This window comes from Microcebus murinus, chromosome 2 (genome assembly GCF_040939455.1).
Source record: "Microcebus murinus isolate Inina chromosome 2, M.murinus_Inina_mat1.0, whole genome shotgun sequence".
Classification (NCBI taxonomy): domain Eukaryota; kingdom Metazoa; phylum Chordata; class Mammalia; order Primates; family Cheirogaleidae; genus Microcebus; species Microcebus murinus.
In genome coordinates this window covers 34,746,681-34,763,425 of record NC_134105.1, presented here as the reverse complement: position 1 = coordinate 34,763,425, position 16,745 = coordinate 34,746,681, and the positions used below count along the sequence as shown (strand labels likewise).

General features: G+C 52.2%; 1 protein-coding gene across 2 annotated transcripts; it reads left to right on the top strand.

The window, feature by feature from the left end:
* Positions 1-4,777: 4,777 nt before the first annotated feature.
* On the top strand, positions 4,778-14,281 carry POMGNT1 (protein O-linked mannose N-acetylglucosaminyltransferase 1 (beta 1,2-)). 2 transcript variants are annotated; one of them, XM_075997929.1, is made up of 22 exons: positions 4,778-4,891; positions 5,357-5,528; positions 6,151-6,265; positions 6,386-6,504; positions 7,505-7,570; positions 7,661-7,774; positions 8,631-8,748; positions 8,933-9,031; positions 9,189-9,316; positions 9,666-9,736; positions 9,971-10,046; positions 10,230-10,313; positions 10,403-10,444; positions 10,651-10,709; positions 10,988-11,060; positions 11,133-11,261; positions 11,346-11,471; positions 12,440-12,504; positions 12,702-12,746; positions 12,974-13,109; positions 13,394-13,503; positions 13,604-14,281. In XM_075997929.1, the coding sequence occupies exons 2-22, from the start codon at positions 5,409-5,411 to the stop codon at positions 13,689-13,691; spliced, it is 1,983 nt and encodes a 660-aa protein (XP_075854044.1). In that variant the 5' UTR covers positions 4,778-4,891; positions 5,357-5,408; the 3' UTR covers positions 13,692-14,281. The 2 variants fall into 2 exon arrangements, with proteins under 2 accessions (XP_075854044.1, XP_075854054.1); XM_075997939.1 differs by lacking the exon at positions 4,778-4,891 and having other exon boundaries at positions 5,458-5,528; positions 6,155-6,265; positions 13,604-13,832.
* Positions 14,282-16,745: the final 2,464 nt, after the last annotated feature.

Genomic DNA, 16,745 nt, shown 5'->3' with positions numbered 1-16,745 from the left:
GTCCCCGCCCGCGCGGTGCGGGGGCGGGAGGAGGGCACCGTAACACTCAGAAAAGCCGCGCAGCCCCGTGTGTAGATATATATCCGAGCGCTGCGCACACAACTTCTGGCCTTGGGTGGCGTGTGGCTGGGTGATCCTGGATTTGGACCTCAAGGAACACTGGGAGACCTCAGCGCCTTCGCTCATCCTGGCACTGAATCCAGCCAGGCACACAGTCGGTGCCCAATAAATAAGTTTGCTGAATGAAGACAGCAGCTTCAGTCAGTCAGGGATGTGGGAGTTTAAGGAACAGTGATACAAGAGAGTTGCAGAAGGTCTGGAAGGCTTCCTGGAGCAGATGAAGTGGGTCTAAATCGATGGCTGGAATTTAGCTTCCCACCCAGGCTAGAATTCAGACTAAAGAAGTGGAAAGTCGCAACCAGTGAGGAGCACAGGTGAAGCTGAAGAGATCCACATGGGCTTGATCTTGGGCTTACAAGATGCTTCTTAAACTTGATTGTGCATATGAATTATCTGCAAATCTTGTTAAAAATGCAGGCTCTGATTCTGTACAGCTGGGATGAGGCCTGAGAACCTGCATTTCTAACCAGCTCCCAGGTGATGGCCATGCTACTGGTCCAGGGACCACACTTTGAGGTTATAGAACAAGGTTATAGAACACGGTTCTAAAGTGTTTGGATTTCTCAGTCAGCATTTTTTCAGGAAAAATAAAATAAAATAAAGTGTTTGGATTTTATTCTAAGAGCAATGAGGAGCCATGAAAAACTTTGGTGTGTTTTGGCTTTTAATCCAACTAATTCCAGCCCATGGTTACAGGATTTACAATGAGAAGATAGTTACCCCTGCCCTACCCTTTCACACCTCTAGGCCCACTCCCCACTGGCAACCATTTTGAGTTTTTTTTTCTTGGTATTTTTACTCATAACTCTAAATAATAACCTTATACCACTAATTTTGTTATTTTTTCTTTTTTTAGAGACAGGATCTCGCTATGTTGTCCAGGCTGGATTTGAACTCCAAGGCTCAAGCCATCATTCCACCTCAGCCTACTGAGTAGCAGGGATTAGAGGAGTGCACCACCATGCCCAGCCACACTACTTCTCAATTTTAAACATTGTCCACTGACTTGCTATTAAGATAAATATGGGCCGGGCGGGTGGCTCACGCCTGTAATCCTAGCACTTTGGGAGGCCGAGATCGCTCAAGGTCAGGAGTTCGAAACCACCCTGAGCAAGAGTGAGACCCCCGTCTCTACTATAAATAGAAAAAAATTAATTGGCCATCTGATATATATAGAAAAAATTAGCCGGGCATGGTGGCGCATGCCTGTAGTCCCAGCTACTGGGGAGACTGAGGCAGGAGGATTGCTTGAGCCCAGGAGTTTGAGGTTGCTGTGAACAAGGCTGATGCCACGGCACTCACTCTAGCCTGGGCAATTAAGCAAGACTCTGTCTCAAAAAAACAAACAAACAAACAAAAAGATAAATATGGATATATGGACTTAACTCATACTCTATACTCATACTTTCCTCCTCCCATTAGCCCTATACATTTCTTTTCTTTTTTTGTTTTTTTTTGAGACAGAGTCTCGCTTTGATGCCCAGACTAGAGTGAGTGCCGTGGTGTCAGCCTAGCTCACAGCAACCTCAAACTCCTGGGCTCAAGCAATCCTGCTGCCTCAGCCTCCCGAGTAGTTGGGACTACAAGCATGCGCCACCATGCCCGGCTAATTTTTTCTATATATATTAGTTGGCCAATGAATTTCTTTCTATTTATAGTAGAGATGGGGTCTCGCTCTTGCTCAGGCTGGTTTCGAACTCCCGACCTCGAGCAATCCGCCCGCCTCGGCCTCCCAGAGAGCTAGGATTACAGGCGTGAGCCACCATGCCCGGCCAGCCCTATATATTTCTATCATTACTTTTAGTTCACCTAATGGTTACCTTTGTAATTTTAAGTAACATATGCGGCCGGGCGCGGTGGCTCACGCCTGTAATCCTAGCTCTCTGGGAGGCCGAGGCGGGCGGATTGCTCGAGTTCGAAACCAGCCTGAGCAAGAGCGAGACCCCGTCTCTACTATAAATAGAAAGAAACTAATTGGCCAACTAATATATATAGAAAAAATTAGCCGGGCATTGTGGCACATGCCTGTAGTCCCAGCTACTTGGGAGGCTGAGACAGAAGGATCGCTTGAGCCCAGGAGTTTGAGGTTGCTGTAAGCTAGGCTGACGCCATGGCACTCACTCTAGCCTAGGCAACAAAGCAAGACTCTGTCTCAAAAAAACAAAACAAAACAAAAACAAAACAAACATATGCTTTCTTAGGTTGTTTTATTTTGTTTTGTTTTGTTTTTTGAGACAGAGTCTCTTGTTCTGTCGCCCTGGGTAGAGTATAGTGGCATCATCAAAGCTCACTGCAATCTCAAACTCCTGGGTTCAAGTGATCTTCCCACTTTAGCCTTCCAGAATACAGGCATGAGCCATGGTGCCCAGCCTTTTCTTAGTATTTCTTGACCCATGCATGGAAGGGTTTTACATTAGAAATTGGCAAAACATTTGCCTTTGTGAAAAATTACTTTGGATTTTGCAGGAGGAAAAGGATTGCAGCGGTAAAAATCTAGCGTCAAGACTAGTTGGAAAGCAAGAAATGGAAATGGCCTAGATCAAGGGGCTGCTTGTGAGGTTGGAGAAGAATTAGATAAGAATGGAGGGATCTTTAGGAGGTAAGATTGACAGGACTGGGCGACTGATTACATTCATTTATAGTGGCGTTCAAATTAACTATTTTTTAATAAATGATTTCAACGCATATTATGGAGAGGCTACTATGTGCTAGCCACTGTGTATGGTTTGTAGAATACAGAGAGAGACAAGGAGTCAAGGGTGACTCCCAGCTGTTTGGCCTGATGTAATTCACCAGAGGAACCCAAAAGAGATCTGGGAGTGGGAGGAGATGAATTCCAGCAATCTTGGTGTCGAGTTGGAGAGGCTGGGAAGTTGCCCAGCAAGCAGTTGGACAGCAGTCAGCCAAAAGCTCCAGAGAGAGGTTAAGACTGCCAGCATGAGTTTGGGAATCTAGACAGTAACAAAGGTCATGAGAATGAATGAGCTCTTCCATGGAGAGTGAGTTTGAGGAGAAAAGATGGTCAGGAAGGAAGCCTGAGGGACATCTTTTTTTTGAGACAGAGTCTCACTTTGTTGCCCAGGCTAGAGTGAGTGCGGTGGCATCAGCCTAGCTCACAGCAACCTCAATCTCCTGGGCTCAAGTGATCCTACTGCCTCAGCCTCCCAAGTAGCTGGGACTACAGGTATGCACCACCATGCCCGGCTAATTTTTTGTGTATATATATATGTATATATATATATAAAATATATATATATATTTTAGTTGGCCAATTAATTTCTTTCTATTTTTAGTAGAGACTGGGTCTTGCTCAGGCTGGTTTCAAACTCCTGACCTCTAGCAAATCGCCCGCCTCGGCCTCCCAGAGTGCTAGGACTACAGGCGTGAGCCACCACGCCTGGCCAGGGACATCTTTTTAAAATGCTAATAAAATGTGTTGAATTTTCTTCCATTCTAAAACATCCTTATTAGGGGGAAAAAAAATCACCTATTGCTTCAACTCCTAAGACAAGTACTATTAACATTTTGGGAGATACAATCCCACCATTCAGGAAGCAGATGGATTGGAGAGAACTCAAAAAAGTGTAAATGGTCTTCTGTCTGTCTCTTTGCAATCCACTCTCCACAAAATAGTAGAGGTTACCTTAAAACATAAATTGGACTAAATTGCTTCCCTGCCTAAAACTGTTCCATGGCTACCCACCCACTTCAAACAAGCATCAACATCATCTAGAAACTTGTTAGAAATGCAAAATCCCGCCCTGCCCCCCACTACTGAATCTAAAACTCTAAGATGGGCCCAGTACTCTGCTTTAATAAGTCCTTCCGGTGATTGTGATGCGAGCTAAAAGTTTGAGAACCATCGTGTTAAGCGAAATGCTTTGTAGGTATTATTATCCCATTTAAACTTCACAACTCTTCTAAGCATTACTAATGCCAGTAGAGTGCAGTGGTTAAGAGCTGAATCTGGAGCCAGGCTGGGTTTCAGTTCCAGCTCTCTGAGCTTTGTGACACTGGGATAATAATAGTGCCTACCTCATGGAGTTGTTGTGGAATTAAGTATCATTAAAGTCCCCAGGGAAGTAAAACTCAACAGAAATCAAGCAGGGGGGAGGAGGGAGGAGGGGATGGGCGATAACCTACTTAATGGGTACAATGAACACTATCTGGGTGACAGGCACACTTATAACCATGACTCAAACATTGTGAAAGTGATCCATGTAACCAAAAATATTTGTACCACCGTAATACCTTGAAATTAAAAAAAAAGGTATCATTGTAGTCCTTAGAACAGTGGTAGAACCTGGATTTTAATCCCATTTGCCTCCAATGGCTGTGCATGCCATAGGCTTGGGTTACCGCCATGCCTACACGGGGCACAGGTGGGAGCGAGGCCAGCAGCCACTCTGACCCCGGCATGCTGTGTGACCTGGGCCAAGGTGCTCGGCCTCTGACTTGAGTAGCGTTACCCATCGGCGGTGCCGGGGAGCGGGCAGCTCTCTCTCGGCAGCCCACCCGCCGGCCGGGCTGGGAAGCTGCCGAGAAGAGGCTAAGTATTGCAAACGCTCCGCCGCCGCGGCCGCCGCTCTAAGCACCGCCCGCCGCCCTCTCACCCCGCAGCGGCGGCGGCGGCGGAAGCTGGGGGGCGGGCCGGGCCGGGCCGGGCCGGGGCGGGGCCGCGAGCGGCATGGAGGAGGCGGAGGCCGCGGCGCGCCGGGCCGAGCAGCGCGGGCCCGAGTGGGGCCCCTGCGGGGCCCGGGGTCCCTGAGCCGTGAGTGCCTCTGGGTGGGGGTCCGGGAGGGGTAGCACGGCCGGGGCAGGTCTCCCCAGCCCTCGGGCGGCCCCGGGCCTGGGAGGAGAGGAACGGGGCCACGTAGGATGGGGCGAGGGTGGAGGATTCGGGCAGGGGGGGGTCGCTGTGCTTTTAGCCACCAAAACCTGGGACGTGGTCATTTTAGGGGCTGATGAACCTTGAGAACCAATTATTTGGCCTCCACTGCTGGGGCCCTGGGCAACCTTGACTCAGATAGTTCCCCCAGTCCCGAGGAATTTCCAGGTGATCCAACCCCTCTGAAGGTTTTCCTGCCAGGCTCAGAGAAGTCGAGCCACTTTCCCCAGGTCACACAGCATGATTGCTACAGGGAAGAGTTGCTGGGAGGTCCTCCCTCAGCTCCCCAGGAGGCATCAGACTTTGGGAGGAACATCTTACCCCATGTGACCCCGCTGGTCCCCTCAGATTCCTGAAGTCATGGGCTGTCCAGGACATTGGTGACCCCCCCCAAACCGGCATGGATGACTGGAAGCCCAGCCCCCTCATCAAGCCCTTTGGGGCTCGGAAGAAGCGGAGCTGGTATCTTACCTGGAAGTATAAACTGACAAACCAGAGGACCCTGCGGAGATTCTGTCAGGTATAGAGAAGTTCCAAACCTCCCAGCAGCTCCCTCCCAGCTTTATCCCAGCCTAAACTGGGCCCTGGGACTCACCTTGGCCACCCTCTGCTGGAAGGGGTAGCAGGTTCCTAGAGAGGAAACTTCTGTGTGTCATGTCCCTACCACGTAGTGGTTTGGACCCAGAGTTCTGGAATCGGAACTCAAGTACAAACTCCTAGGCTTCTGATAGAAACCTGAAGTCTGATCAGGAAGGCTTTGCCACGGGGCACACACCTGTCAGACAGTGAGGACTAGGCCTCAGGTCTTCTGATCCCCAGCGTGGTTCTCTGGGCCTGGCTCCATCTCTAGGAACTAACCATGGAGGGGACCAAGAAAATCAAGGCCTCCAATGGAAGAATACAGGATCTCTGGGTAGGGAGAGCCCCGATGGAGGGGGGAAGAGCCAGGGGAGTTTCCCTGAGGAGGTGGCCATGAAAGTAGCCCCTAGTCAAGGGAGTAAAAGAGTTCAGAGGCGGACAGAGGAAGAAACAGGTCCTAGGTTTTCCCTATGCCCTTACTGCATCCAGGGCCCTCTTTTCAGGAGGACCCTTTATGAGCTGGAAAAGGTACTCCTCTTAATAATCCCCACCCCTCCTGTCAGACAGGGGCCGTGCTTTTCCTGTTGGTGACTGTCATTGTCAACATTAAGTTGATCCTGGACACCCGGCGAGCAATCGGCGAAGCCAATGAAGACCCGGAGCCAGAGCAAGACTATGGTGGGGCCAGGCAGAGGATGGGGTGGGGGACCCTGGATCTCACAGCCGAGTGGCAGACAGATCTCAAGGGGTGTGACTCTGGTGGGGAGACCATCTCCATGACCTGTTGCACTCCCACAGATGAGGCCCTAGGTCACCTGGAGCCCTCACGGCGCAGAGTCAGCGGTCCCCAGCGGGTCCTGGATGTGGAGGTGTACTCGAGCCGCAGCAAAGTATATGTGGCAGTGGATGGCACCACGGTGAGTAGGCTGGAGTCTGGTGTACTGTCACTCATTCTTCTCAGGGCATGGTCCACTGGCTGCAGGGTCTACTGCCCAAAGTGGGAACTGCAACTCTGCCAATTCCTAGTGGTGTGACTTTGGAGCCCTCACTTCCTTTTTTTTTTTTTTTTTTGAGACAGAGTCTTGCTTTGTTGCCCAGGCTAGAGTGAGTGCCATGGCGTCAGCCTAGCTCACAGCAACCTCAATCTCCTGGGCTAAAGCAATCCTGCTGCCTCAGCCTCCCAAGTAGCTGGGACTACAGGCATGCGCCACCATGCTCGGCTGATTTTTTTCTATATGTATTAGTTGGCCAATTAATTTCTTTCTGTTTCTAGTAGAGACAGGGTCTCGCTCTTGCTCAGGCTGGTTTCGAACTCCTGACCTTGAGCAGTCAGCCCACCTCAACCTCCCAGAGTGCTAGGATTACAAGCATGAGCCACCGTGCCGGGCCTTTACTTCCTTATCTACAGACTAGGACTAATAATTTCTACTGGTCAGGATTAGACATAAAGTATGTGAAATGTTGTACATGTAGTGGGATCTCAAAAGTGATCATTCATCTTAGTAGGCAGTTAATTGATTGACCGATTGATTTCATAACCAGTCCTACAGCCTTCTTTGGCCTCAGCCTTATGCTGGACACTGGGGACCTGGAGGTAATCAGACCTGGCCCAACCTCAAGGGTCTCAGTGTGATGGAGACTGTGATACTTCTAGGATGAAGCAGAGACAGTGAAGGGCTCTAAGAACCAGGAAAGTCCCAGAGAGGGAGTTGTTGAAAGATGAGATCTCTTCTGATGGGGGTGCTGTGGAGGCTTTCTGGAAGAGGTGGCCTTCAAACTGAATCGGAAGAGAACTGTGTGAACAGAGGCGTAGGCAGGAGGGGAGGTTTCGTGCAGCTGGTGTTTTAAGTGCCCATGAGACAGAGACTCCTTGAATGCCTGAGTGAAGAGTTGGACGTTATCTCTGCTACCATGTAGGTACTGGAGGATGAGGCCCGGGAGCAAGGTCGCGGCATCCATGTCATCGTCCTCAACCAGGCCACGGTGAGCTTCCAGTGGTCGAGGACCCAGAGGGCCGAAGCTGGGTTCTCCTTGCTAGTGACACTAACTCATGAGAGGTGTGTTCCCTGCCAGGGCCACGTGATGGCAAAGCGAGTGTTTGACACATACTCACCTCATGAGGATGAGGCCATGGTGCTGTTCCTCAACATGGTGGCGCCCGGCCGAGTGCTCATCTGCACCGTCAAGGTCAGTGGTTCTGCCCTGGCCCATCCCCTATGCATCTGGCTCCAACCCTGCTCATGGCCCTGGGTTCCCCACCCCTAATATGGCATAGTGGGAAGATCCTCTGGAGGAAGGTGACTTAGATTCTAATCTTAGCCTTGTCATTTTTGTTAATTCAGCAAATAGTTATTGAGCACCTACTGTATGCCAGGTACTGCTCTGGGTGTTGGAGATACAATGGGAAGCAAGAGAGTCCCTGCCCTGTGGAGCTTACATTCCAGCAGGGGCAGATCAACAGACAACAGCCAGATAAATAAATGTGTAATGTCAGGATATGGTAACTTATATGAAGAACAAAATAAAGTAAGGGAGACAGAATGATGGGGCTGCACTTTAGAAAGGGAAGCCCTCTGTAAGATAAGTTGGAAGCAGAAAGCTGGAGGAAGTGAGAAGTGAGCCAGGTGGACATCCGGAGGGAGAGCATTCTAGGTGGAAAGAATGGCAAGTACAGAGGCCCCAGAGTGGGGAGTGCTTGGCATGCTTGAGGAGCAGCAAAGATGCCAGTGGAGCTGGAGCAGAATAAGGGAGGAGGGGAGACTGGTGGGAAAAGAAGGCAGAGGTAGCAGGGAGCAGAGGTGCAGATTGTGTGGGATTGTAGGAAGGACTGATTAGCCAGGTAACCTTGGGTGATTCTCAGAATCTCTCTAACCCTTCAGTTTTCTTATCTGTGAAAGAGAGTAATCACAGAGGTTGTTGTGATAATTTAATGAGCTAATTTAAGTCAAGGCTTTGGTAGTGCTTGGAACATAGTTGGTGCTCTGTGAGGCCAGGTTTGCTGGAACCATGCCAGTCAGACTGACCGCCTTCTCCGTTCCCCCAGGATGAGGGCTCCTTCCACCTCAAGGACACAGCCAAGGCTCTGCTGCGGAGCCTGGGCAGCCAGGCTGGCCCTGCCCTGGGCTGGAGGGACACCTGGGCCTTCGTGGGACGAAAAGGAGGTCAGAGGCCATCCACTCTGTAGTATCAAGGGCCTGGGAGGCGCAGAACCCCAGTAGGTGGGGTGGAGTAGGGGGCAAATAGGAGCCAGTGGCAGCAGTGGAATGAAAGTGGGCAGGGAGATGGGAAGATGCCCCCAAACTGGAGTCTGGGCCCCCATGACCCCTCATTCCTGCCTTCCACCAGGTCCTGTCCTCGGGGAGAAACATTCTAAGTCACCTGCCCTCTCTTCCTGGGGGGACCCAGTCCTGTTGAAGACAGATGTGCCGCTGAGCTCAGCTGAAGGTGGGGTTTGTGGGGCCTGGTCTCTGGGGCTGAGCCTGAGCCAGGGGCGGGGGTGGGGGAGCAACATTTAGAGCCTCTTTATGGGGACTTTATTCCCTTGACTGTGTGCTGGGGGCTCTTCAAGCCACACTGACCTCATGCCTCCGTCCTCTCGCAGAGGCAGAGTGCCACTGGGCAGACACAGAGCTGAACCGTCGCCGCCGGCGCTTCTGCAGCAAAGTTGAGGGCTATGGGAGTGTGTGCAGCTGCAAGGACCCCACACCCATCGAGTTCAGCCCTGACCCAGTGAGTGGTGCCTTTGGCAGGAAGGTTTGGACTCCTTCCCGGCTTAGCAAGGGAAACCCAGGAAAGTTCCAGGTTGGGTTCTCCCTATCTTAGGGAAGGAACCAGGAGCTGAGGATTTATACTGAGGGGTATTTATACTGGGGGTAGAGGGAAAGGGGCAGGCCATGTGAACAAGACCCAGGATTGGCGTTGGGCTGAGATTATAGAGAAGTCAGAAGAGGGAAGACCCTCTGCGCCGTCCCGGTCTACTCTGGATTTGCCCCCAGCCCCTCCCAAGAACTCTTCCCTTGGTGGGGATCCCAATTGGAAAGAGGAATAAGGCAAGAGCTAAAAGCTGTCTCTCTCACAGCTCCCAGACAACAAAGTCCTCAATGTGCCCGTGGCTGTTATTGCAGGGAACAGACCCAATTACCTGTACAGGTGAGCCTGAGAGTGGGCTGTACCCAGCACTGAACAGGAGGGTGCTTAGCAAGTGGGAGGGTGCCTCACTCATCTACCTGTAGGAGGAACTCTTGAGGTGGGCAGAAAGGCAACAGATTCTAGGCCCATTCACCTATAGGGATAAGCTCGGGGAATCTGGGCCCTTCTATAAACACAGGGGAGCCCTGAGGTAGCGGGCACAAAGAGGCCCTAACCCATCCCTGGGCTCCCCAGGATGCTGCGCTCTCTGCTCTCAGCCCAGGGGGTGTCTCCCCAGATGATAACAGTTTTCATCGACGGCTACTATGAGGTAAGTGGGGCTTGGGGGTCCTCGGGCAGAGCACAGCACAGGGCTGCGGGTGACTGAGTACCTTAATTTCCAGTGGCAGTGATTGCTGGGGACTGGCAAGGGCTGTGAAAGGGGAAGGGCTTGTCCTGCAGAAGTAGTCAGGGGAAAGTGGCCTCACATGGTGACCGGTGGGCATGCCCCCAGGAACCGATGGATGTGGTGGCGCTGTTCGGTCTGAGGGGCATCCAGCACACTCCCATCAGCATCAAGAATGCCCGCGTGTCTCAGGTACGGCCTAGGCAAGGATGGAAGGGGCAGACCCCTGGCCCCACCCTCTACCCCAGAGCTCACATGCCCTATTCCCACTTCCCTCCCAGCACTACAAGGCCAGCCTCACTGCCACATTCAACCTGTTTCCGGTGAGTACCAAGGATACAACTCTTGGGCCTTGGGAGGGGAAACGGGCATAAGGTCTAGTCCTGTAATGTAGCAAGCCCTTCCTTCCACTGGGCCTCATCTTGATCTGGAAAACAGGGGCAGGGCTACCTGAAAGAAGTGGGGTATGGGTGGAGGAGACCACAGGGTGGAGAGGCCCCCCAAGGATCATGATGTCCCCCTCTCATAGGAGGCCAAGTTTGCTGTGGTCCTGGAAGAGGACCTGGACATTGCCGTGGATTTTTTCAGGTGAGGGAGGTTTCTAGGTTTCAGGTGAGGTCCCTGGGTCTCTAGGAGAGAAAGCAGCAGGGTGTCTTGGGAGCTTTCTGGAGGAAGTGAGCTCAAAATGGGAGAAAGCCTGAGCAGAGGCAGGATGGTGGGTGCTGGGGCTGGAGCAAAAGGTAGAAGGATGAATGGAAACAGCAGAGATTTGGGGGTTGACTCCTGAGTCCCAGCTCTTCCAGCTTCACTGCGTGACTGGGTTTGTCCTTGCCCCTTTCTCGACTCTTGGACCTTGGCTCTCTCAGTTTCCTGAGCCAATCCATCCACCTACTGGAGGAGGATGACAGCCTGTACTGCATCTCTGCCTGGAATGACCAGGTAGGCTGGGTGGCCAGGGGTTGGGAGGCGGGTTTCTTGAGGCCACAAGCTAATACAGCTCCCTGCCCCCAGGGGTATGAACATACAGCTGAGGACCCAGCACTACTGTACCGTGTGGAGACCATGCCTGGGTTGGGTTGGGTGCTCAGGAAATCCCTGTACAAGGAGGAGCTTGAGCCCAAGTGGCCCACACCGGAAAAGGTACTCAGAAGGATAGGGTAAGTGGGCTGGAGTCCCCTCCCAGCTTAAGACATCTTAACCTTTATAATCTTCCACTCCCGCCAGCTCTGGGACTGGGACATGTGGATGCGGATGCCTGAGCAACGCCGGGGCCGAGAGTGCATCATCCCCGACGTTTCCCGGTCCTACCACTTTGGCATCGTTGGCCTCAACATGAACGGCTACTTCCACGTGAGTGGCAGGCAAGGGGTGGGACACTGGATGGCATGATGGTCAAGAGCACTCCCAACTCTGCCACTTGTAAGCCATGTAACCTCGTGGAAGTAACTATCCCCTTTTTGCCTCAATTTCTGTATCTCTAAAATGAGGATAGAAATACTACTCCCTCATAGAGTTATGGGGTTTAAATGAGTTAATATATGTAAAATTCTTTGAATTGTAACCATTATGTAAGGGTTAGCTGGTATTATTTTTATTTTTACTATTCTTAGCACTAGACTGTGGGTGTGGGGAGGGTATTTCTGCCTCGAAGCACTGGTCCAGCCCTGTAAGTTCTGCCCTCTCCTGTCCTTACAAGTGCTGGGGCCCATCCCTCCGCCTGAGAAGAGCAAGAAGGTCCCCAGGACCCCACACCCCATCTCTGTGTCCAGAGGGCCACTGTCTAGTCACAGCAAGGGAGGCCTTGGGTCAGCCCAGTCCACAGGAATGGATAGCAGCCAGCTTGCATGTTCCTGGAAGCCAGAAGGATACTCAGACTGGCTAATATAAAAGCCCCATTCGTCTCCCAGAGAGGGGCAGGCAACTACTGAGGTCACTCACTACCTGAGTCACAGCAGCATCCTCCCTCCCAGCCCAGCCTGTCCCTTTGTCCATTACCCCCTGCAGAGCCTATTCCTGGCTTCTGTGGCTCTAGAATAGTAGGCCCAGGGAGAACCACTGGAGATAGGAACTGGTTCACAGGACAGTAGTGTGAGCTGCCCACGGGGGCATGAGCTCTCCGGCAATGGTGGAGCCCAAATGAAAGTTAGTAAGAGCTTGCCAAGGATGCTGCGAAGAGAATGGGGAAGACAGGAGGAAATGAGAGGACCCTTTATAGGTCCAGGACTTCATATGTTCGTCTCGTAGATATGTGGTGGGTCAGAGAGCAGTGGTGGGCCAGACAATGTGAGTCCCTGATTTTACCCTCACACCCACTCCAGGAGGCCTACTTCAAGAAGCACAAGTTCAACACGGTTCCAGGTGTCCAGCTCAGGAACGTGGACAGGTGAGGGCTGACAGCAGGGCAAGGGGGAGGATATTGTCTAGGAGACTCGATAACCAGTTCCTGAAAGTCCCTTCCAATCCCTGTGTGTTTACCCAGCCCTGCTGCTCCCAATCCCATGTGACCCCTTGCCCTGCTCAGTGCTACCCATGGGAACTGAGGGCCTGCCCCTCCCTGACCCATTTTTCCCTCCCCTTCAGTCTGAAGAAAGAAGCCTATGAAGTGGAAATTCACAGGCTACTGAGGTATGGCCTAGGGCTCTTGGAGTGTGTGGCAGAGAGTGAAGAGTCAAATACTGGGGATCTTGTCCCGTAACTTGCAAGGCCCTGTGCAAAATGAAAATTGGGGCCCTTAGTTCAGAAATTATTAAGAATTTCAAGATGGCAACAACACAGCATTAGACCAAGCACAGGGCCCTGTGTGACACACACCTCATACCCTATCTTGGCCTGACTCTCCCAACCCCATGCAGCGAGGCGGAGGTTCTGGACCACAGCAGGAACCCCTGTGAAGACTCTTTCCTGCCAGACACGGAGGGCCACACCTACGTGGCCTTTATCCAAATGGAGAAAGATGATGACTTCACCACCTGGACCCAGCTTGCCAAGGTGCTCCAACATCACCACACCCACCCCAGAGCACCCCTCCCCACACACATACACTGCCCTAAGATACAGGGAGCCTTTGTTCTGGAATCTTCAACCTCAGAACTTTCTCTTCTTACCCTTAGAGCCTCTCTTCCAAACTCCCTGTCCAAATCCATATACCAGAAGATGCTACCTCTTGCAAATGGAGGCAGCTGCTGAAGTCTGGAGGCTGGGCCAAAGGTCCTCAGCAGCTGCCCCCCCCAGTTCTCTGACCCATGTCTCTGTCCCCACCCCAACTCCACCAGTGCCTCCATATCTGGGACCTGGATGTGCGTGGCAACCACCGGGGCCTGTGGAGATTGTTTCGGAAGAAGAACCACTTCCTGGTGGTGGGAGTCCCAGCCTCTCCCTACTCGTGAGTGGCCCTTTTCTGCCCTGAGAAAGGTGGGCCCAGTGGGTCTGGGGGAGATAGCTAATGACTTCTTTCCTGTACATTTCTCTTCTTATCTTCCCAGAGTGAAGAAGCCACCATCAGTTACCCCAATTTTCCTGGAGCCACCCCCAAAGGAGGAAGGAGCCCCAGGAGCTGCAGAACAGACATGAGACCTCCTCCAGGACCCTGCAGGGCTGGGTACTATGTACCCCGTGCAGGCTGGCCCTCCACACATCCTGTAGATTTTGTAGATGCTGGTAGGGGCTGGGGCTGGTTTGTTTTTAACATAAGACTTAATTACTAACTTCAAGGGGAGGATTCCCCTGCTCCAACACCCCTGTTCCTGAGTCAAAGGTCTATTTATTTTCTCCCTTGTTAGAGAAGGACAGGAGAGTGCCTGGGAATCACTGGGATCCCTGGGCAGCTGATCCTGCCCTTTGTACACCCCCTCCTCCCAGGCCTGCCTCAGAATCTAACCTATTTATTGACTGTCCTGAGGGCCTTGAAAACAGGCCGAACCTGGGGGGCCTGGATTTCTTTCTGGGCTGGTGTGCTGCCCTTAGGGTAGGGCCGGCTCTTACTCAGGAAACTGCTATGCCCATCCCATGGACAGGCCCAGCTGGGGCCCACATGCTGACACAGACTCACTCAGAGACCCATAGACACTGGACCAGGCCTCCTCTCAGCCCCCTCTTTGTCCATTTGTCCAGATTTCCAAAGCTGGATAAGTTGGTCATTGATTAAAAAAGGAGAAAACCTCTGGGGATGTGTCTTGTGATTGTGTGTGTGGGGGGGGGGGGTGGGAGAGGGTGAGGATATAGGGGAGAAAACAGTTGTGATGGATGGTGAGTTTTCCTTACTGTCCTCCAAAGTTTATCTTCCATTTGGGGCCATTTGGCCACCAGGGGATGCCCGAGTCTGAGAGGCCAAGGTTTTTCTCCAGGCTCCACCCTAGGACAGTGTCATGTTAGCCCCACCCTGCTTGGGGCTGAGCTTGGAGCAGCCACCCCTCCCTACTGCCAGGCTGGTTCCTCCCTAGCTTGTCTGGGTCAGGCACCTGTCCCCAGGGGCGGAGCAAGAGAACAAAAAGGGATTCTTACGAGTTGGAGGAGGGAATGGGAGAGCAGGTGAAAATAGTGGAGGTGGGAAGGCAGGGGATGGGACAGGACTAGGTGAGGTCATTCAGGAGACTAGGGCTGGGCTAGAGATGGAGGCATAGGAGCAAGTGTGTCTGTGGCACTTAGGGTACTCCATGCAGAATTCCATGCCTGGGTGTTTTTGTGGAAAAAAGGGTCATGGTCTTCATCAGATTCTCATACAGCTAGTTACCAAAGAGGTTAGGAATAGCTAAGTAAGATTTCATAGAAGCATCAGAAAATGGATGAGATTGTCCAGAGGGAGTGGGTGAGATCGCCTATGGTAGCGGGGCACGACATTTAAGGGATCTGTGAAGGACTTAAGAACAGGAAGGTGAGTGCCTGCTTCTATGTAAGTATAGAAGCTGGGCCGGGTGCAGCTGGGCTCACACCTATAATCCCAGCACTTTGGGAATCCAAAGCAGGAGGATCACTTGAGGCCAGGAGTTCGCAATCAGCCTGGGCAACATAGTGAGACCCCTGTCTCTACAGAAAAAATTCTTTAAAAAGTTAGCCAGGCATGGTGGCGTGTTGCCTTATAGTCCCAGCTACTCAGAAGGCTGAGGCAGGAGAATCAAACCCAAGAGTTCAAGACTGCAGTGAGCTATGATGATACCACTGCACTCCAGCCTAGGTGACAGAGTGAGACTCTGTCTCCAAAAAAAAAAAAATATATATATATAGAACCTTGGTCAAGGAGGCAGGAACTGACTGGAGTCCCTGTCCTTCTGCCTGTCCTCTGCCCTGTCTCCACTGGTGCCTGGAGCCCAGCTCGGTGATGGCATAGGTGGTGTATAGCTGGAACATTTCTCACCACCCTGACGCCAGTAGTGTTTGCTGGAGCTAGAGATAGCAGCGCAACAGCCATGCTGAGAAGCAATTAGCCTCTGATGAGGTGGAGGCCCGCCCTGGGCAAACAAACTCCTTTCAGCCTCTACACAGGCACTGGCGAAAGGGAAGTGTGTGAAAGGTACAGTGGTGCCCAAGAGGTGGGCTAATTCCTCTCCCTGCTCAGCAGCCCGGGGGTTCTTGGTCTGGGCCTCACAGACATGCTTTCGGGCACTACATGGCTCTGGCCAGGTCCCTGTTCCTTTCTGGGCTCAGCAAGGGGGTGGTCATTCCAGGCTGCCCTGGAAAAGTCTGGGAAGAGGGATACGGGGGTCAAAGAGAAATGAGGAGGGGGACTGGTTTGTTAAGCTGGATTTTGCTTGGTAGCAGACACTCTGTTGTCCCACTATAGCTTCCTTCTTTTTTCTTTCTCTCTTTTTTATTTTATTTTATTTTTTCACCATCTCTGGGTTCTGGCTTGAAGCCAACCTCTTTAATGCTGTCACTCTGTGTGACACAGCTATCAGGTCTGTGTCAGGGCCATTCTGGCCAGGTGCCCCTTCGAGTGGAGCTGTAACCATGTCAGGACCACCAGGCTCTGGAGTCGGTCTGGGCTTGAACCCAGGGTCAGCTCTTCACTGAGGGCTGTGGGACTGGGGCAAGTTGCCTGGCCTTTCATAGCCCCAATGTCCCCACTTGCAGCGGGGGTGGGAGGTTGGTTAGGGCCAAATAAGAGATTAGGTCTGAAGAGCACTGGGTAGGCCAGCACCAAAGAATAAATGAAGTTCTTTCTGACATCCCCAACACAGGGACAGATCTGAGGCTTTGCCTGGGTGGGAAGGGTAGGCAGTATGGACCCTCTGATGGGGCCTCTTGGAGGGCTTCCCAGAGCAGAAGGAGTGACTCTCTCCCATTGCTATGGCAGTAAATCTGGTCTCCCCTCCCTGACTTGGGTATGAGCTTGTTATTTTAATAGCTTTCCAGTCCAGTGCCCCCACCCAGGAGGGGGCAGTTTCAGACCAAAGTCCTCCCAGGTTATAAGAAGCCAGACTGACCCAACCCCCACTTCCTCATGCCCTCTTGGCCATCCCTCTTGGACTCCCTCCCAGGCCTGGAACCCAAACACAAGGGAGAAATAACCACCCCACTTCCCTGCTGCTGTCTTTCCAGGCTTCTGAGTCGGCAGCCCCACAGGAATCTGAGGCCAGTTTAGGCAAGATGGGCCCCTCTCCCCAAGGATATAAAAAGAGTCCAAACGGA

What these genes read in the sequence shown, in the direction of transcription:
- POMGNT1 (XM_075997929.1), top strand. Translation starts at nt 5,409, where the DNA reads ATGGATGACTGGAAGCCCAGCCCCCTCATCAAGCCCTTTGGGGCTCGG. An exon ending in TCGTCCTCAACCAGGCCACG is followed by an intron (nt 7,571 to 7,660) that starts GTGAGCTTCCAG and finishes GTTCCCTGCCAG; the next exon opens with GGCCACGTGATGGCAAAGCG. An exon ending in ATTGCCGTGGATTTTTTCAG is followed by an intron (nt 10,710 to 10,987) that starts GTGAGGGAGGTT and finishes TGGCTCTCTCAG; the next exon opens with TTTCCTGAGCCAATCCATCC.